At 51.5% G+C, this 20,733-nt stretch overlaps 7 protein-coding genes across 7 annotated transcripts; 2 read left to right on the top strand and 5 right to left on the bottom strand.

Moving 5' to 3' along the window:
* Positions 1-7: 7 nt before the first annotated feature.
* Positions 8-1,465, top strand: J4E83_008340 (uncharacterized protein; the record flags this gene model as incomplete). Its single annotated transcript, XM_049335237.1, has 2 exons — positions 8-985; positions 1,034-1,465. The coding sequence occupies 2 exons, from the start codon at positions 8-10 to the stop codon at positions 1,463-1,465; spliced, it is 1,410 nt and encodes a 469-aa protein (XP_049185776.1).
* Positions 1,466-3,925: 2,460 nt separating this feature from the next.
* J4E83_008341 (uncharacterized protein) lies at positions 3,926-7,006 on the top strand (the record flags this gene model as incomplete). Its single annotated transcript, XM_049335238.1, has 2 exons — positions 3,926-6,614; positions 6,675-7,006. The coding sequence occupies 2 exons, from the start codon at positions 3,926-3,928 to the stop codon at positions 7,004-7,006; spliced, it is 3,021 nt and encodes a 1,006-aa protein (XP_049185777.1).
* Positions 7,007-8,303: 1,297 nt separating this feature from the next.
* J4E83_008342 (uncharacterized protein) lies at positions 8,304-9,734 on the bottom strand (the record flags this gene model as incomplete). The annotated part of the gene is made up of 4 exons (XM_049335239.1): positions 8,304-8,366; positions 8,543-8,563; positions 8,658-9,575; positions 9,627-9,734. 4 exons carry the CDS (start codon positions 9,732-9,734, stop codon positions 8,304-8,306), a joined length of 1,110 nt encoding a protein of 369 aa, XP_049185778.1.
* Positions 9,735-13,153: 3,419 nt separating this feature from the next.
* On the bottom strand, positions 13,154-14,218 carry J4E83_008343 (uncharacterized protein; the record flags this gene model as incomplete). The annotated part of the gene is made up of 1 exon (XM_049335240.1): positions 13,154-14,218. One exon carries the CDS (start codon positions 14,216-14,218, stop codon positions 13,154-13,156), a length of 1,065 nt encoding a protein of 354 aa, XP_049185779.1.
* A 1,020-nt stretch (positions 14,219-15,238) lies between these two features.
* Positions 15,239-16,182, bottom strand: J4E83_008344 (uncharacterized protein; the record flags this gene model as incomplete). The annotated part of the gene is made up of 3 exons (XM_049335241.1): positions 15,239-15,474; positions 15,524-15,905; positions 15,958-16,182. 3 exons carry the CDS (start codon positions 16,180-16,182, stop codon positions 15,239-15,241), a joined length of 843 nt encoding a protein of 280 aa, XP_049185780.1.
* Positions 16,183-16,939: 757 nt separating this feature from the next.
* Positions 16,940-18,163, bottom strand: J4E83_008345 (uncharacterized protein; the record flags this gene model as incomplete). The annotated part of the gene is made up of 5 exons (XM_049335242.1): positions 16,940-16,989; positions 17,066-17,254; positions 17,305-17,390; positions 17,454-17,622; positions 17,854-18,163. The coding sequence occupies 5 exons, from the start codon at positions 18,161-18,163 to the stop codon at positions 16,940-16,942; spliced, it is 804 nt and encodes a 267-aa protein (XP_049185781.1).
* A 421-nt stretch (positions 18,164-18,584) lies between these two features.
* J4E83_008346 (uncharacterized protein) lies at positions 18,585-19,931 on the bottom strand (the record flags this gene model as incomplete). The annotated part of the gene is made up of 2 exons (XM_049335243.1): positions 18,585-19,846; positions 19,898-19,931. 2 exons carry the CDS (start codon positions 19,929-19,931, stop codon positions 18,585-18,587), a joined length of 1,296 nt encoding a protein of 431 aa, XP_049185782.1.
* Between the last annotated feature and the right edge of the window lie 802 nt (positions 19,932-20,733).

The following is a 20,733-nucleotide window of genomic DNA, read 5'->3' on the forward strand; positions in this document are numbered from 1 at the left end:
CGTTACGATGCACTCCTTGATGCGACATCTCAAGGGAGGGGACGACGAGCCCGAACCTGAACAGCACACATCTGACCCGCCTGTCAAGAGAAGTCGAGTAACGATCAAGCCCCCGCCCAAAGATCCAAACATACCTAGGAAGCGACTTCAAATCAACAAGAAATGCCTTTACGAGCGCCGGCTACCCGGGAACGCGTACATCTCCGCCCACGTTAATCGGCTTCAACACGGCTACTACAGGTCGAATGCGCTTCACGAACCCGACATCAACAACCTCTTCTTCGTTTCGGTGCACTTTGTCTTTCATCCCCACGACCCAGAATCGCACCGTTTCAAGAGCGCCGAGATCGAAGTTACCGTCCATGGCGATAATGGTGACCCCAACACACCCCGGAAACCAGGCGCGTCGCATCCGCGCATCTTGAAGCATGCGCCAGAGCTGATGTTTGGATCCGTGTCGCCAGAAAACTTGCAGTGGAACTTCAGCTTATCGAGTTCGCTAGGCGTATCGCAAGCCCCCGTATCTGCTTCGTTGAACCCGAAAGCAGCTATGAAGAGTAGCTACAAGGTCTTCCACATGATGAGCATCCAAGGATCCGTACGATCGAAGCGAAGCCCACACGGATCAGAGTACGATGTCGAAGACGCCAAGGCCGTCTGGACACTCACGGAGAACATGCTCCAAAAGTCAGGCTTGCCACGAGAATTCGACTTCGTCCTACTTGTGCAGAAGCCGGAAGATTGCGAGAATATATACATGTCAGTAGACCTGAACGCGGATGTCGGTGCCTGGTACGGCACATATCCCCAGTGGTACACAAATCTCTCCAAGTATATGCCGAATCAAGATTGTATGCTCAGTTTCGAACACGACATTGGGCAGAGGTTCCTTCCAAGCCGGCCAGGACATGGTTTCAACTTCGCCAAACTCATGCATACGTTGGATGAATATGTCATGATGCCAGGAACTGTGTATCCAACACGCGTAAGTTTGCTTACTGAACGGTCTCACGGCCCAAGCTAACCATTGCAGGGTACGCGACAAGGCGAGATCAACAACCCGAATCTGATAGAGTATGAAGCAGCCGATGATGGGAAAGCCATCGAAGCTGCTTCGGCGTCGCCCCAACCTAAGAAGCCTGCCACGCCTCCAAGCAAGAGCAAGTCGCCCCAGGGAGATTCAGATCGACAGCATCGCCATAGTTCGGTGCCAGAGAACGTGAGCATCCGTGTTGTACTGGAGCATCAGTATCCGCAAGGGGTTGACCCGCGACGCTTCTCGTACTCTCCTCTCAGCAACTTGGAGCCTGTGCGGTACCCGTCAATACGGCGGAGAAAGTCAAGGACGGGGTTGAAGGAATACGGTGCGAAGCAAGCCTTGCATGAGCTTGCCCAAGATGAATCAGAAGATAAAGGCGACAGATCGCGTGGCGGAGATAGACTCAGTGGAGCTACAGTAATGTGATCGGGGGCGCCTAACGGCGTGGAGTAGTTCATTCTTACCACACATGCATGCAAAGTACCCGCGTGAGAGCCTAACAAGGCCAGAAATGCAGCGCTCTAACACAATTCGGGCAGACGACCGCCTTATCATTACTCGTGTGGGAACATGCAGTTCCCAAGACTCGGCTACTCGAGATCGCCACCATTAGCGCAATTTGTGACAGGTTCGTGAAATGACAGCACACCATCATCACTCAATCACGCACACCCCTTTCGCACCGAACAGACCTCCAGACCTCTTCCACGCAATGCCATTTCCACCTTTCTCCACGAGCTGAGGTAAGACTCATCTCCCCCACCGCGCAATGCCAGTCGTGAAGCTTGCAGGCAAACGCATCACGCCGCCTAATTGGATCCTTCCAACATCCGCTCAACCTCCGATACGTCGCCCGCTAGGCTTTGAAACGAGATGACGGGTATTAGCTCGCTTCCCTCGGGGCAGATCAAGTGGTGTACGATGCCCTCTCGCCATCGCGCGGCCGTGTCCTATGTTTCGTCGCTGCAGGTGTCTGCGAGGTTTGACTGGCCAGCGTGAAGACACGCTAGACAAGGGGCCGCCATGCCGGCAACCACCCACGAAGCTGCATCGCTCTTTCTACGTACGCAACGGTCCTGGTAGGTGTAATGAGATAGGGCAGCAGAAAGGATGCGTGGGAATTGTGTGGTCTGCTGAGCGTGACGAATGCGATGCCCGGTGCCCCTCGGAGCTAAAGCCGGGGCTGAAGTCGGGCTGGCTTCTAGGGATGTTCTTTCCGTTCTGTTTATTTTTTGGCGGACGTCCCGTCATCGTTCCTTCCTACTGTGTGTAGGTACTCGGTGAGAGAACATCGTGCCTTCTTCGTCTTCAAGGCTGTCTTCTAGCGCTCTTTCCTCTTCTTCTCAACGGGATAGACTCTCGTGCCGTCCGTCTTCTCTGTATCGACTTCTAATCTTAATATCTCACCGTCTTTCGCTCCTGGTTCTTTGTCCCGCATCTTCGGTATCTCTGACGTTGCTTCGCACCGCCTTTACTACGATCATCAGCACCAAACGACGTGTGCGTTCACAAACACTCGGTTGTGACTGCACTCAGCCATTTCTCCGAAGGAAACCGCTCTTTCGAACATCAGCCCATACCGGCACGGTTACAACGTCTGTATACGGCGACTTTGAGGTTTACCGGATACTCTGGGATCGCTACAAGTATAGCTCGCCGACTGGAACGAAAGCAACCGGACCGTATCCATACTCTCGAAGCCCATGGCGTGGGTCCCGCAATGCATTCGTTAAACTTCACCTCAAGTCCGATTCGAAGCGAAACAACGAACCAAGAGCCTGGAAAGTTACCCTACACATGAAGCCAATGACGGAGTTGTAGTCAGGAATCAGATTGCAAACTCTCATTCACCACCGCAGAGAACGACAAACGGGTCTGCCGGGCAAGTCGAAGATGGCGGCATTTTACCCCCAATCGCAGTCACCGCGACTTTCTGAGCCGGCTTCACTGCGGATGCAAGCTGGCAATCCTATAACGCCCGTCCACTCCCCACACCACTCAGTTACCTCGTCTGCCTCCTCCCGGACTCCCGTCCACGTCCTCACCATCCACGAGTATCGCAAGCAGCAACACACGCCTACGCTATCGCGAACAGGTACACCGTCAGGCAAGTCTCTTCGGAGGAAACCTGCGGCACTTGCCTTGAACAATATCGAACGCGCACCATCGGTATCGCATTCGACGCGGTCAGACTCCGGTCCGCCATTGCGCCCTCTCCACTTTTCGCAGTCGGCATACCAACTCAACTCGATTGCTCCGCCGCCCCAGCAGCCAACACTGCTCGAGCTATCGCTTCGGTCGCAGTCAGCTGAGCCCCGCGTGCAGACGGGCAGTATACCCAGCATATCCACTGGAGACTCGTCTAGCAAGGTACGTCAGTTCAAGTCAAGAAAAAGGTTGCCGAAACCGCCTGCCACTACAGGTCCTGTTTTTGCTCTTCCGCTTGCAAACGTGAAATCTACGCAAGACCGCCAATCACCGCGTCCTGCTGTGTTGAGCTTCTCCACCGATCTTTCACACTCCAGCGGCGCGCAGACCACGCCCACACTCTCGACCTTCTCGCTATCCCGCTTCCCGCAGCCGCCCCACCGGATCGACCCGTCGCTCTCACCACCCCACGATGAAAGAGAGCCGACGCGAATAGACGCACCTTGCTTCGCGACAACCGCGCCTGCGACGCCGCCCGCGACGCCCGCAATTATCCATTATCGCGGTGCTTCCTTTGACTTGGTTAACCCGCACGATTCGCTACTGCTTCACGACATTGTTACGCCGTCGCGCGACTTCGATTCTAGTGAATATCTTCTTCTACGTTCATCTGACGACGCATTTTCAGAGGTATGTATTACAACCCAACTACGCTCTCAGCACAGCTGATCGCAACAGATGGCGCCCAAACGAGCCGTTTACGGCGATTTCCGCGCAGCGCATGCAGGTATCCTGAGACGTCCTGAAGATGAGCCAGAGCAGTCGCATATGGAGCTTCCGCTCGAGCCGTCACCTGCTGCCCTCAGTCCCAACTCCTCGTCTTATACATCGCCTCCGTACAGCCCCGAATCAGTCAATGTGCCCTCCCCGCTGGCCATCAAGCCGCCTGCTCGCGAGTCGCGTTTCTCTCTCAAAGGATTGACTCGCACCTTGACGAAGAAGCTCACCAAGACTCCGTCGGCGTTACAGGGCGAGGAGTTGCAGGAGATGCGTAGCGAAAACGTGAGCAAGGCATCAATCAGCATGGAAGGAGAATTCCCGCGCCCTCTACACCAGACCTATATCACAACCCCCGAAACATCATACTTCCCGGTCGGACCAATGTCGCCAGCCACGCCCAGCAGCCCCCTGTCACCTGAAGGCTTCCATGCCTTTACACCGGCGTTCCCACAAGCCTTTTCTCCCGGACAGAATGAAGCGGAGGCATCGCGAGGTCAATCCGCTGGACACTATCAGACGGATTCGCTAGCATCCATGCTGCCGGATGAGCACTCGACGGAGATCGGACGATTAGATGAGTCTCATCTACCTTACTCTACTGAAGGCGGCTTTTCGAAGCCCTACTACGACGATCTTGATTCGATCTACCCCAGTTCGTCCATCTACACCGCAGATGGTCATCGAAAGTCCATGTATCAGCAGGGACTCCAGAGCGACCGGAACAGCAGTGGCAACCCGTTCGCTCGGCTTAGTGGGATAAACGCAAGCGACTTTGCCAACGAGTACAATCCTAACAGCTCGTACGATTATGGCGACTCTAATCGGATGAGTCAGCGACTGTCACGTCCATTCGCGCAGGACATGTACCACCCTTCGGTCGATGAACGTGATCCCAAGACAGACACCATCAGCAAACTCATCGATGAATATAGCCCGCATGATACTGCAAATGCGCCCGTAGCCACTCACTATGAAGGCAAAGGAAAGGGGGTTCAACAAACTGGTGTAGGTTCAAGGCGGCCTCCGATTACCCAGCACCCAGGTTCACCCCCTCGTGAAGCGGCTCCTCTTGCACCGGCCTTTGAGTACGATGAAGCACCTTTCCTTCCTCCACGTCTACCAATGTCTGGTATGTTCTCTGATGAATCACGCTACTCATACGGAGATACTCGTAACCTGCTCCGCATCTCGGAGTCAGATGTCTCGATCCAGCCTGCTATGAAAGGCACTCTGGAGCCATCTTCATCGTACTCTCAACCAGAAGCCAGGACCCTCGAGCCTTCGTCTTCTTACTCTCAAGCGGACAACCCGCAGAGTCCGCATACGCCTAGAGAGGCTCTCGAACAGGCCGAACAAATCTTCCAAGACACGGCCAACAAGCATCAGGATGACCGTAAGATCCCCGCGATGTGGGCTAGACGCAACTCGGCCAGCCTAATGCTAAGTAAATCAGCCACAAACAGGTCATCTGGTGTTCCCGAGGAGTTCGACACACCTCTTGGTGGCGGCGACGCAGCTATTACCGGAGATAAAGCGGATTGGGAGACGGTCGGCGGCAACAGTCGCGATTCGAAAGGTCATGAGTCTCTTCTTAGCAGTATTGCAGACTATAGCAGCAGTGAGGGTATCCGGAACAGTCTTGGCCTAAACTCAGATGGCTCCCTTCCTTCCTGGGCGAAGCTAGCTCAATCACCGGCTCGTTCGACATACTACAACCACCCTAGTCCATCACGCACTCAACACCCTCATCTGTTCGGCTCATCGCCACCACAGTTGAGAGCTCAAGGAAGTGTCCGTACCGCACCCGATACTTCATCTCCTCCCTTGGCCACTAGCCCTCCAGCATCACGGACAGCACCATTGTTCCAGTTCGCTACTCAACCTGAGGACGTTCGCGGGCGCGGTGCCGTCGATCAGCCATATGCTTACGCTCCTTGGGCGGACCCGTACGCTTTCAGCGACAAAGAGACGCAAGAGCTGCTAGCTTCTGGCCCTAATGATAACATCATTATCGATGAGCAGCGCGCTTCGTCTGTGGGTCTATCACAAGGACATTACCGGTATAGAAGCGATGATAGTACTCTACCGACTTCAAGTACCGCTGATGAGAGCGTTTTTGACAACAGTCCTATTGGTCTCGAGCGCCAGAACACCTTTGAGAAGCTCTCCTATGTTGGGCCTAAGGGCAACCTCACCGGTACTCCTCGCGGTACTGGCATGCATGAGACAGGTAGCAGTGTCGCAGATACTAGCAGTCCTGGTGTGAAGCTCAGCTCGAGCGTTGGCCGCCAGAGCGTTCGTTCAGACTACACCGGGTTCTACGCTTCGCCCTTCCCAGCTACAGGCAGCGTAACTCGCATCAGCCAGTCCCGACCAGTCTACAAGCCGAGTCCCGAGCATCGAACACCATCAGAAGCTAGTCTGTTCTCACAGACGCCAGAACTGGAAACTGTTCAAGAGACCTCTCCAAACCCTGGTGCTCGCAAGCACCTCCGTAACTCTACCACGTTCCTGCGTCAACAACGCCGCACGAGCCGCTCTGCCGTACCTGGTCAGACGAAACTGCGGCAGATGTTCCTTGCGCCTGAAGCTGCTCGATCGACCGTCTCGACTCAAGACACGCACATCACGCGCTTCGTGGCCCACAGTGATCGTCCATCTACCAGCGACACTACCACGCCTCTGCGTCCCACACACCCTAGCCTAGACATCTACCCTGCGCCGGTCCGGACCAACATTGCCCACCAGCACTCGCCTCACCTTCTCTGCGTGGAGCGTGAGCCCAACCCAGAAGACGAGGCACGCCGCCGCAAGCTATCATGGTGCATCCTCATGGCCTTCTGCCTCCTGCCGCCCTGCATCATTCTCTTCCGTTTCATAGGAGACAAGGTCATCGCCGAGCTTACCAAAGGCCATCTGGGTCACGTCACGCCACAGTCTAAGCGAACGGCGCTCATTGCTGGTATTGTCGTTAATGTTGGCCTTGTCACTGCAATCTTGGTTCCGGTCTTGGTCGCGCAGGCTCTGAAAGCTGCTTGATGTGGGTTCTTGTTGGGGTTGAAGAAACAACAGGTACGCAGTGCTATCGTGATGATCTTACGTGAACTAACCTTGATTAACAGCAGTGCTGGCAGTCTCGAACATACTCAAAAGTGCTATCAACGATATCTCGAACCGCAGACCTTGCGACGCGGTGCGACATACGAAAAGTTTGCAAGCGATCTTCATCGCAAGTTCCAAAGAACACATTGGCCAGCAACGTCTTGGTTGCGGCGTCCATTCTCTTCTGAGTGTGAGTTTTTTCCTTTGTTCTGTACTATCTTGCGTTGCTTTGGCGTTGCTTTTGCATGATCTGGGAGTTTGATCAACTTTGAAGATGGCCGTTTGGCTCTTCTGGGCTCCTCATCGAGGGAAAGGTCTTTATCTGGGATGCATGATTGGCGATGGGCGAATGCCCGGGCATGGTGCATGTGGGTTAGGATCGACATCTGGGGAATTGGTCATTATGGGGTCTACTGGTATCTCTTTTTCATGTGTCGCGGCTGGCTTCGTAATGAAGTTGGCTGCTTGACGGTGGGAGGTTTGGACATGGGATGGTGGTTTTGCGGCTTGATGGATGGATGACGGATATGTTTGGTTCAGGTTCAAGAGGAAATATGAATCATTTCATTCAATACCGGGAGCTATGCCATCCATGTGCTGCTCTCCGTTTCCTGGCCCACACGAGACTGGCCGGCCGATCGCCGTGATCATGCATCTTTGCCACTTTGTTGAGGAGGCAATGTCTTCCGTCTAACCAATGGAACAAGCCCGATATCTGCTTCAGTATCTACCCTGCCTGGCGGTCCAAAATCCGTCTGGTGTTCTCTCCCAGTAGACCATTGCTCGATAATACTCAGTGGTCGCGACGGCGACGGCGAGGTGGTCTGTATACTGGTGTTGTCCGATGGTGCCGAGGTAACCATACTCTGGTCACTTCGGTTTGACTCGGGTCGCGCTCGAGTAAGCATGCTGAGCTGGGATTCTGGCCGAGCTCGATTACGGCTTATCCTGACTTCATCACGGATGAAGTAGATTTGGTCCACCATGCTCTTGACTGTCAGCAGGAACCGATAAGTGATATACATGTAGAGTAGGAACGAGGCTAAACCAGTAGTGTCGCTGAGGTTCCACATAACTCCCATTGATGCGGACAGGCAGCTTTCGCAGAAGGAATAAATCAAGGTAAGACGGCCCATCTTTCTGGCCGTGTAGACATCGCCATTGTCTTCGGTATAGAAGTTACCAGAACGTATGGCTGACAAGTCTTCGTGGGACTTCCATGATCCAAGACGCACTAGTACTGTCCAAGGCCGATCAATGAGACCTTTGGACTCAGGTACAGAGGTGTGAGATGGACCTGGGGTGGTTTTGTCTTGTTTAACACCTTCCGCCGCGGTGTTTATCTTCATCAAACTCGCCTCGGAAGATGAACAGGCTTCGCAACTAGGAGCCTTGTTCCACGGAGCCTTCTGTTCTAGAGGCGCGGCTTCACATTAGCGTAAGCCCTGCGACGATCAGACCGAATGTACTTACCATTGATGACTTCAACTGCGGCTAGAAGCGTTAGCGCCAGCAGCACTATGGCTACAACCTGCCCAAACCCCAGGATATGAAGACTATTCGCTGGCTTCAATCCCCCAAACCATACAGCGAGTACAACACTGCCGGTGCCATAGGTCATGCCCAGTATAATCTCCGGAAGCATGGATATGTACGAGTCGTAGTATCTGTCGAAGAAGAACCATATCGATATGTTCGTCCTTTTTGTAGTTGTAACCGGTGGACGTAGCCAGGCGTAGTATTTGGCATCGGCCTTGATGACCATTGCGCTAGCGTCTACTTTCGAGAAACCTTTGAGACGAAGACAACCTGCGTAAAACGATTGAATCCACACGCTCAGCGCACTTGTTCCGGGTTCGAAGAACAGGTTTGCGATAGCGAAGGTGTGGTTGACAAGCACAAGTCCCAGGATGAGAATTGACTCGACCAAATCGAATTGGATTGACTTGCCGAAACGCGACGCTTCGAAGAGACACTGGAGCACATTTCCTACGTTTAAGGTAGTCTTCGATATGACTTCGTCAAAATTAGTTGAAACAGTATTGATGATGAAGGAGAAGGCGAAGATTGCCAGAAACCCAACGGTAAACACAACTCGGCAGTCGCGAACGAGCTTACGGTAGTAGAGATGACTTTGAAGCACCCCCAGAGAGAGCGCATGTGTGACGGTCGCGAAGTACGCTAGATAGGTGACGATGTTGAACTCATAGAAGGTGATGCGGCACCGACTAGCGAGTCCCGCGATTAGGATCGCAACACCGGTAATAAGTTGTTGGTCGCTTAAGACTGTGGCAAATCCAACGATAATCTGAGTCCTCTCTTTCTGCTTTGGCGTAGGCTTGAAATGAAGATCAGCTTCGGTGAAAGGGCGACGCAGCTTCTTGAGTGCCTGCAGTGCGTAATGATCGGTGCGGGAAAGTATGTCGATGGGCAAGCACTCATTGTAGTATCCCCAGACAATGACGGCGGAGAGCATATAAGCGCAGAAGAGGAAAGATATCAACACCTTTGAATGATATCAGCGTGCGGCTCCGGAGGCCATCTATGATCCACTTACTCCGATGCCCGCAATATCGGGATCTACCTCGATCTCAGTGTTACAACCATCAATGGGTTCACTGGCGTAACATTTGTTGCAGTTGAGAGAGCTTCCACAGCTGCCCATGGTCGTTTGCTTGCGTGGTGGTAACGTGCTAGGCTGGGGTTAAGGCAACAATCGTAGCAAGAAGCGGGATAAGTAGCCTTTGAATAGCAGTGGACATGCGAGCAGGCTGATGTCAGCCGCCAAGGTTCCGCCTGCATGCGATCCCGATATGCCAGGAAAAGTGGGAGAAAGGCTGGGAATGGCGCAAGCCTAGGCTATTGGTGGCGTATGTAAAAGGCGTCTGCGCATTCGAATCGGTCCAGTGGTTGGTCTTTGACACTCATCGTTCGAGTTTGGTATTTGGGCGCCGTAGCGGAGTGATGCTGAGTACAGAGTCTAAAAGGTTGGGGGTATATTCGAGCGCCTCGGAGCCCGCGGAGATAGTTGGCAAAAGGTGTCATAACGTATGACATGGTACATGTGATGAAAACCGTGAGTCCTATCTCGATGAGATACGACAACGATGGAATAAAACTTGAAGATTCTGTGGAAGTCTGCACGGGTAGTAGCGATCAGCTTGATGGATGATAGGTGGATTTCGCGGCTCAGCCTTGTCCTTTTCTAGTCGCTATGCATGAGCTGAGAAGCTGGGCGCATGTGCCTATAAAAACGGCCTAGAAACTCGCTTAGGTGGTGACTGGTGGTGGAGATAAGCTGCGCAGGCTGGGCTGAGATGTATTGGAGGGTAGCAGTGGTGCTGCTGCTGCAGGTCGCTACTTCCAGCGGGCAACCCAATACCATAGTCGCATCGCTGTACATCATCGAGCGCCAAACGTACGTGCGATGCAGATCAACCAGATTCCTTGTACGACTGATGATCAAGGACTCCCGTCCTGCTTGCTAAACAACGCATCCAGACCGATACTAGCTTCAGTATCCTGCCTCTGGGGTGGTCCGAACGTTGGGCTCGTGTCCGTCGCAGTTGTATGTGTCTCGTCCTGTGGGCCGTCAAGTACATTGACTGAAGGCCGTCGTGGTGGGGTCTGAGGTGCGCTACTGCCGGACCTGCCAGGTACCACTGGAGACGACTGCAAGGAAGTCTTCTTGTTCTTGCGTGACTTCATCTCTTTCCACACGAATCGATTCTGACTGATGTGACGTCTCAAGATAATGACCGCTCTTATCATAATCCATACTGCAGTGAAGGAAAACAGAACGAACGATTGGATAGAGACCGCGAAGATCAACAGTACGGTGAATAATACACAAAGGATCAATGATCTGATCGCGATCTTTCTCGCTATTTTTGGGAAGGGCTGATGTGCGACGTTCCCGGTCTGGTGTATGATGTCACTGCGTGCGTGATCAGACTGCTCGGCACGCGGCTCGGATGCGGTTAGTCTTGGAGATGAATTGTCTGCGACATTGATCTGGTTCAAAGTTCCCTGGGCTAGTGAGGGAAGAAAGCTATCCAGTATTGCTTGCTCTTCGTCTGATCAGTACGGTCATCATGAGAGTAGAGACAAGGCTTACCGTTTTTGACGTCGATTAGAGCAAGCAATGGAAGAACGAGTAAACCAATGGCGACGACTTGGCCATATCCAAGCTCCCATGCATCACTCGATGGGTCGATGTTGGCACCCAATACTGCAAAGATTGTATTTTTCGTCCCGTAAACGAACTGGAGTGCCCACACGGGAATTTCAGAAAGGTACGCATCATGGTACTGCTCCAGGAAGTACCAAGCGGATATCTTCGCCTCATCATTCGATGGTCCGATTTTAGTATCATAGTCCAGACGCGCATCTGCGATAATGCTTGCGATTTCCATTTCGGAGAGGGCGTTTGACCGGCTCCAGAAGTACATGGATATGCGATCCATACGGATAAAAGTGACGTGACGGTGATAACCGACGTCCGGAGCAGCTAGTCGAGTGAGGGCCGAAATGTGTTTTGCCCACAGGATGATCAGTATAGGGATAAGCCGGAGTAGAACAATTTCGTCGACCACAAGCGCGGGGTCCGATATCCACTCCAGCAACGCACATTGAACTATCTTAGTGCCGTTGTCAGACAATAAGAAATCCACAAGGAACGCGAAGGTAAAAATGACAAGAAACACCAGCGTAAATGTAATGCGACAATACCTGGCCCAAGTGTGCTGGGCTAGGTACTTTCGCAGTACATCCAGTGACAGACTATGCGTCGTAGCTGAGAAATAAGCCAGTGACATAACGATATGCCATTCATTCTGAGACATGACACATCGACTCGAAAGTGCAGCAATCATTATTGAGATTCCCGTTATGAGCTGTTGATCGCTAAGCATCTTAATGAACTTGGCGAGAACATGGCTGCGGCTCTGTTGTTTCGGCGTCTGCACTAAGCTTGGAGTTCTTGTGTTTTGTTGGCGCCTCTTCCGCTTGAAGAGGTTCTTCATTATTTCGAGCGCATGCTGGTCAGTTGACTGTAGCAGACCTGAAGGCAAGGTTGCGGTCAGGTACCCCCGGATGACCACCACGAAAACGGCCAAGGCGCTGAAGTAGAATGATACGAGAATCTGGCCTTACATTAGCACTATAGACAAGCAGAAGTTTCAGGACTTACTCCAATACCTGCGATATCCGCGTTGACTTTTGACTGTGTTGGGCACTCCTGGTTCCATTCTTGCGTCTCATAGTCGAATCTTCTGCACGCAGTGCAGTCAAGGGAACTACCGCAGTTACCCATGACAGTGGTTACTGTGTCAATTGAGTCAAAGCATGTCGAGAGCCGCTGTGGTGTGCGATAGCCACGCTATCAAATCAGACAAGATGGGGAAGTTGGGGTGTGGTGTTGAGGATACCAAGTTGTCCCCGCGTCGGCCTGCACTGCCTGTTCAAGCAGGCGCGATATGGACGCCGCCCACACAGCCACAAAGCCTTGGCTGGGTAAGGTTTGGCCCCCAAGTTTACTAAACATGGCTGCATTGGAGATGAATGATAAATGAGGCTCGAGATCGGACGGCAATTGCAGGGCTGTGTATATCGGCTCGCCTTCCTAACACCACCCCGGCTGGGTGAGGTGCTGCGCTAATGTCATCGTAGCCACGACGAATACACGGTGCAGAAGGGCAGGAAGTCGCGTCGCGCGTCGCTCGTCGCTCGTCGCTCGTCTTGTGGTCGACCGGGAAGATCAGCGATGATTATCACAACGTGTGACGCACCATATACCGTGTGGATCTCTTCGATGCTGTAGTCATGAGAGAGTAGGAGTTTCAGGGCGAGGAAGCTGTCAGCCCAGCAGCTGCTTCCCCCAGACTGAGTCATGCGGCAAAGCTCATCTCGATCGCGCTGGTGAGGCGCGAGTCATGACAGCTACGAAAGCCTCTGAGACGCGTCCGGTCAGGATCAATGAACTTCACTGCATCACTGGGGTACATGATAGATCAACGTTCGTGTTCATTCTTATTTCATTCATGGAGCTTCAGTGCTACTAAAACTCGGGGTATATACAACTCTCTACTCTTTGCTCAAATCCGCAATCTGCAACACCGCCTTACCAAAGTTCTTTCCCTCGAGCATACCAATAAAGCCGTCAACCGCATTATCAATACCCTCAGTAACACTAATCTTCGCCTTGAAGGTACCCTCAGACAACCACTTCTGCAGCTTCTCCTGGTGCTCCTTCGCGTGCTTAGGACCCATGTTCTCGTCACCAACAATGAAACCGCGGATAGTAAGGCGCTTGGCAACAACGTTCATGAGGTTGCGGATGGGGTACTGCTCGCCGGGCTTAGCGTTGTACTGGGAGATCATGCCGCAGGCGACGATGCGTCCGAAGTTGTTCATGGCGTTGATGGCGGCTTCGAGTTGCTCGCCGCCGACGTTTTCGTAGTAGATGTCGATGCCGTTGGGGGCGAGGCGGGCGAGGGCATCGGCCGGCTTCTCGGTCTTGTAGTTGAAGCCGGAGTCGAAGTTGAGCTCCTTGGTGATGAAGTCGAGCTTCTTGTCGTCGCCGACGGAGCCGATGACGGTGAGGCCCTCGTGCTTGGCGAGTTGGCCGACGAGCTGGCCGACGGCGCCTGAGGCGGCGGAAATGAAGATTGTCTCGCCCTTCTTGGGCTGGCCGATCTCGTAGAAGGAGGACCAGGCGGTCAGGCCGGGCATACCGAGGGGACCGAGGAAGTACTTGGGGTCAAGGTTGTAGGGGTTCTTGAGCTCGATGCAGTTGGCGACGGCGTCCTTGTCGAGGACGGAGTACTCCTCAATGGGGCTGATGCCCATGGTGATGAGGGTTTGGCCCTCCTTGAACTTGTCGCTGGCGGACTTGACGACCTTGAAGATGGAGCGGTTGGTGATGGGCTTGCCTAGCTCGAAGGGAGGAGAGTAGGACTTGACGTCGGGTGCACGCATGCGGCCGCGCTGGTAGGGGTCGAAAGATGCGTAGAAGTTCTTGACAAGAAGAGCACCCTCTGGGAGCTTCTGGTCAAGGTCGATGTCGCGGGCCTCAACAGCGAGGTCCTGGCCTGGCTTTGGCCATCCCTCTGGGACCTTCTTGAAGATGACGCCCTTGTTCTGAACCATGATTGTGTCTTTGTGTTGTGTAGAGTTGGGTATTAGGAAGGAAGAAGTAGGGTATCTTGTGTTGATGTTGTAGAGTGGTTTAATAATTTGATGCTGAAGATTGAGACATGAGCACCTAGCTATATACCAACACCTCTAGCTGACAAACTGTGATTTCACCGCCGAGAGAAAGACCCTGATTGCATCATGGGTGGAGGGAGGGACCCGGAGGCGCCGTCCTAGCACGGCAAGCCCAGTCGTAACGTTGCATATCGGCCAGCGACCGGCAAAGAGGCGCAAAACGAATATTCGTCCGACTCTAGAAGCCACGACTTCGGCCAGGTGTCTCGACGCGGGGCACGAAACTTGTCGCAAATGCAGAATCTTCGAGACAACGTTGAACGACACGAAGCCATGACGAGCGCTCGCGCCGGGAGTCACCCGCTTTGGGAAAGGTGCCCGCTGCGAGATTTAAGGCTGAGCCGAGGCAAGTGGGGCGTGGATTGGTAATGGAGGGGTGTAGCTAGAAGTCGCTATGGACTCAATGCACTCAGCGGTGAGAATGCTAGTAGTGTGCTGACCTGGAAGGCTTAATGAAACGTCCGAGCATATTTTTGATCCGTCTTGTGCATTGGCAACAGGAGCAGCATGTCAGAAAATGATCACGAGCAAGCCGATTGCGTCTCAAAGCGTATCGTACGAGAATCTTTACAGTATTCATGCATACTCTGCCGGGAGGATACGGACGTAAGTCGGTAGATTTGATTCCTATGTCTCCGTTGGATGCGGTACGGGATGAACCACTTGGGTATTTGTCAACCATCATCTTCCCTCGAAAGCAGTCAACTGCACCATAGAGCTATCTGACATAGCCTAGCTTCAGGAAATCTATCATAACCTTTACTCCGTGTAAACACAGGGAAGTTCCCTTCTTATGCGATGTCATGCTTAGTCCCGTCGTCGAAGGCTCTTACGCCCAGGTGGAGATTTGTATGCATGCCATACACTATCGCTCGCCTGATGTACTTGGAGGTTCTTGCCCTACTCCTCCTCTTCGTCTTCTCGGCTGTCCACAAAGAAGTCTCCCTCTTCCTCCTCAGGCTCCATGACCTTCTCTATCAGCTTCAGCGTCTGCCGTAACGGCAAGCCGACCACGTTGTCGTAGGACCCTTCTATACGCTCGATGAGGCACGCGCCCACTGTCTGTATACCATAGCCGCCTGCTTTATCGTTACCGTCGCGCGTTTTGACGTATGCGAGGATCAGTTCGTCGGTCACTACTCGTGTTAGCATTCGATTCAGCCATTTCTGAACAGGAAGAAGTACCAGTAGGATCGAACATAACCGTTGTCTCTTCAACATGTGTCTCCATAGCATATCCCGGATCTACCGCAGACTCTAATGGCTTCATCACCGCAACGGCGGTCATAACCTTGTGCGCGCCCTCATCTCTCAGCATCTTCAGCGTTGCTATATGATCTGCCTCGCTCTTTGGCTTCTCCAGTATCCGCCCAGCGTGCGATACTACGATTGTGTCGGCAGCGATGACGATGGCAGGTTCGCCGCGCTCGCGATTGTTAATCTCGGTTTTGTATACGTCATGCGCTTTGGCGGACGCGGTTTCGAGGACGTAGTTCAGCGCGCCGAGCGAGTGGTCTAGGTTTTCGGCGAATTTGGATGGAACTACGTCGATTTTTGTGAGGCCGATCTGATAGAAGTCAGTATCTGGCATGTCCATGGCCGGGTAGATGTGATGCTACCTGTGCGAGAAGCTGTCTTCTCCGTGGTGACGCGCTCGCAAGCACAACTCTCGATCCTCTCAACTCATTCAGCGCTGGCAGATTCAGTGGCGGAGGCGGTCCTGGAGGTAGCCTCTTCGCTAATGGTGTGCCCGATGCCGACTTGTTTTGTGGGATTGGTGACTTCCGCGCATCTTCATACGATGGTGGGGGATCGGACGGTAGTAGGGGCTCTTTGACGTCCATTGTGGCGGATGAAGTATGTTTAACGATCAGGTGATATGCAGAGACTGCACTTGAATAATAAAAGGTCAAAGAATTGGGTATGCGTTGCGATTGTAATGGTGTTGGGGACATCTTTCGAGGAAGCTATGGATTTCGGGGATGCTTCAGGGTCCAAGCTCCTGCGCCACCCGACTGGATGACGTTCGCCTGGGGAGCCGCAACGCAGATCCTTTGTCCCTTCTTCTCCAGCAGTACAGCCACTACAACAAACTATGTTGCCACCCAAACTCACGCATCACGGATGAAGCCTATGTTGCTGATAGGTACCTGTCGCGAACACGATAAGTTTAAGAATAGAAGTCTCTAGACATTGTCCTATCGGATAAAGCAACGCGCCAACAATCTCTGATGGAAACTATGAATTCCTGTTGAAGTAAATATCGCAATCACCTATGCACAGATTCATGGACCGCCCAAATAGTAAGAAAGTCATCACCACCGTGCTCTTTGTCTAGCGACCGCGAAAGAAACCTCATCTTCATCCGGCCAAGGCCAAGAAAAGTCACGAACAACGGGACTAATACGCCTTTCTCTCCCATCAACATACTCTCCTCCTCCCCTTCTCCTGTAGCCAAGTTGAGGTGAGGTGGTGCCCAGTGGAACATCCCTCGTCCATCCAGACACAACTCGCCGTAAAGCTGTAAGCTTGCGTAATATCGAGAGCTAGGATCAGCCTCTTGAAAGTTGCGGAGGCGAAATACGCTCTTGACTCGGATATCTAAAGTCCCGGTGGTGTAATCGAAATACGTTCCACGTCTGAGGCGTGATCTGTATAGCATGACGAGGTATTCTGGCGAATATAAGATCCAGCGGCCTTCCAAGGACTTTATTGTCAATTTGTTACCTCTGCGGATTGACCCACGCATGATCCACTCAGACTGTGCCATCTTGGCTTGGTGGGCATACTGTTTGGCAAGAGCTTCCTCGTAACCGTTGACCGAGTTTCCTACGTTTAGCTCAGCGGTTGTGAGGCTCGCATTGCCAGCCTCAAGATTGTTAATTGCAGGAGGTGACATTTGGCTTTGGTTCTGGCCTTAAGAGTGTGAGCTATAGAGTCAGGATGAGATAACAATGTGCACTCACCGGTAGTAGGATCCATTTTATCGTGGATTAGGGGGCTAGCAGGCGTGCTTGGTTCGTCGCTGCCTAGACAAGTTGGCGGAAGGTACCTAGAGATTGGTGTAAGAAGTCAGTATATGTCTCATATTAGTTCTTACATGGACATGACTTACCGAGTTCGACCTTGGGGTAAAGTGGACATAAACGGCGCTTCGTAGTGCGGTACTGGTCTGCTGCAATAGTCCTTCACGAATCCGTCGATTTCCATGTCTTCCTCTGTCCTATCCAAGATCCCAACGAACATGTAGTCGTCTTCCTCAGTACCACCACCCAGTTCTTCCGCTGGGATGGTAATAGTAATGTATATACCATCAAGGCACATCATTATTATGCTTTTCGAATGTTTGTTCCCATAAATCCCGTTATCATCCCCCTGGGTAATATTCGTTCTACGAACCAAACATCTACTCTCAGAATACCCGAAAGTAAGAAGATCTTTGACTCCAGGAATTGTACATCTAGCCCCAGTAAGTTCTCCACCAATTTTCCAGCGTGGTCCCAGACGAATGCTACCTGCGGTCCATATGTCGGCAAACTGTTTGGTCCAAAGTGTCGGGTTGTTCTTGTAGTGCAATGCCACGTATTGTGGAGAGTACAATGTGTATTCACCCCGGACAGGTAACACTGGAATCTCGTCATCGGTTTTGTGGTCGAAAGTTCCATCTCTTATCCCCGATATAACATGTTCGAAAGCACGAAAAACTTCGATCTTCTTTTGATGATGTAGATAATACGCAGCGTTGACGGCTGGTGGAAGTTCGTGGTGTTCGTCAGGGTCTGACATGCTAGATGCGCTGTCTTTCTCACTATAGGCTGCGTCCATAGCTGCGAGTGGTTCGTAATAGGTTTGCATGGTGAGGGAGGACATTGCAGTAGTCTTCAGCGTCCTCGTGCGGAATTGCTGGTTCTAATTAGTGTTGTTCATGTCGTAGCGAAGGCCAACGCGCACTTACCTAGGTACTCCAAGGTCGACTGCAATCCGAGGCGATTCGATGAAGATGAGTTCCTCTTCAATTGATCGTTCACTGCCAGCCATTTTATAGATGAAGAGGACGCGACCAACCTCTACTAGCGTTGAGTATATCTTAGCGTGTCGAAGTCGCGTTCACGGCTTGTAACTCCAAAAAAAGCCCCGGGCCGACTCAAGATATCGAAAACCAGCCTTCTCTTTTTAAGCAACCTAGGAAGTCTCGAATTGTATTAGCATGCATCGTCGTTGCTAGATAAAACAGGTATATTGTACATTATTGACAGCGGACGTCTTGTCCGGCGGCCGCAGTAGGTGCGAGATATCGAGTCCGGCCTTGGGGTAAGACAGGGTTGTACGGTGTTTTGTAATAAGATCGCGGCTTCCATTCCGGCATTCCCGGCCACCATTCTGACATCTCCTCCTCGTCCCTCTCCAGAATTCCATGAAGATGGATTGTTTCACCAGAGATATCCGCGATGTCTAACAACAGATATGCGCCACCCAAGAACCAAATTTCAGCCTCTGCTGTGATATTATTAGAGTGCCAATAAGCTTCACAAGACTGCGGCTGCGTCGACGGATGTTCCGGAGCAGTATATGTAAAAGTTATACGGTGGGCGTTTTTGGCCAGTTCGACTTCAGCGCCAGGACCTATACCGTCTCCCCAACGTTGTCCCAGTCGTAAGGTACCAGTACGCCAGTAGCGCAAGACATCCCCTTTGAACCAGTGTGGCCTCTGCTCAATCCCTTCTCGCAACATGTCGGCGGAATACAGTGTATATTCTCCGCGAATGTAGGCCGGCGGTTGTGGATCCTGCAGAGCAACATTGCCGTTGTTATCGTTCCGAGTACGCAGCTTCTCTTTCAGATTGATATAAGCTCGTAAAACGTCGTTTTGATAGTGGATTTCTCTTCCCAGAAGATCTTCCACCGTCTCCTTGTTTTCGATGAGCTGGATCATCTTCGTCTCATACTTGACGATGATAGCCTTTTGTTCGCGCTCAAACTCGATTTGCGTTTCCACATCAGCATCTTGTTTCTTTTTACGTGTCGATCCCGGGTTGGACCAAGATCGGGCATGTTTCGTCGCTCTCCTATTCTCGACAAGCTTGACCATCTCCTTCTCATACTGGAGGAGGAGAGTTTCTGATAAGCGGTCGAAATAGGTCAAGTCTGTGGCCCACCAAGCGAGCTGAGTCTCATTCTGATACTCGACGAGCATAGCTCTTCCTATGCGCTCGAGATCGGTCTGCCCGAACCCAACATAATGCAGCTCTTCGCATTTGGGTTTCGACACCCCCTTCGTCGCTGCACCAACATCTGATCGGTCCTGGTGTTCATCGATTCTGACATTTGTGGGCTTCTCAGGGACAGGAGGAGGCTTTGTAGGAACAGCAGGCTTTGCAGGAACAAAAGGTTTTGCAAAAACAGAAAGCTGTACAGGAACAGGAGGCTTTGCAGAGACAGGAGGTTCTTTCGGAACGACTCGGAAGTAATCCTTGATCTTGCCGTCCCGTGTGAGCTTGCGCGTAGCTGCTGTGAATCATTAGAAGCGGTTCCTTCCTAGCCGAACTATACTGCACATACGCTTGACGTGTGGACTCTTCTTGATTGGAGCCATTGGGTTGTTGTGTAGTGTTTACTGGTGACTGGCGAAGAGGCTGCCCCGGAAACCATTCCGAGAACGATACGCACGCTCCAATGCGACGAGATAGGAAGCGTTCACCCCTGATTAGTGTGCAAGGGTCATTAGCGTGTCGCGTCGCGTCGCGTCCGAGGAATGAGACCGAAACGCAGCTCCAATTTACACCCAGCCTTCTGTATTAAAGCAAGTTTCTTTTTAGCAAAACTTTTTCGGCCGCTCTCTAACACTATTTAGCCGCTCTCTTTATAACTTCTTTATCTTAAGAGATAAAGCTTAACTTTCTACTATAAAATTATAAAGATTTTAATGTTATTAGCTTTATATTAAGAAAGCTAGTTTATATCTTTAAGAATAAAAGAGTTATAGCTAAGAAAAGATAGTACTTTTAAGTAAAAAAAAAAAAAAAAAAAAGATCTTTTTTATATATAACTTCTTTTAGTGCCTTATACCTAATTTTATAGACTTTATTTAGTAAAAAGATATTAAAAGACGCCTAGCTTTTAAAGTTATTCTAGAACTACTAGAAGATTTTAAGATTTTAATATATTTAGTGTATATTACTATTAGCACTAAGGCTTTTAACTAATAATATATTACTATAGTAGTAAAACTAGTAATATAATAATAGACTAAATAGCTATTAGGCTTAAGAGTTAGTGCGCTAAGAAAAGCTAAGTCTAAACAGCGTTTAGATAATAATAATAACTATATATATATAATATAATTAACTATATTAAGTACTTATTCTAATAGAGATACTTCTAATCTCTCTACTATA

Source organism: Alternaria metachromatica (assembly GCF_023757995.1).
Source record: "Alternaria metachromatica strain BMP 0045 chromosome Unknown scaffold_23, whole genome shotgun sequence".
Lineage (NCBI taxonomy): Eukaryota > Fungi > Ascomycota > Dothideomycetes > Pleosporales > Pleosporaceae > Alternaria > Alternaria metachromatica.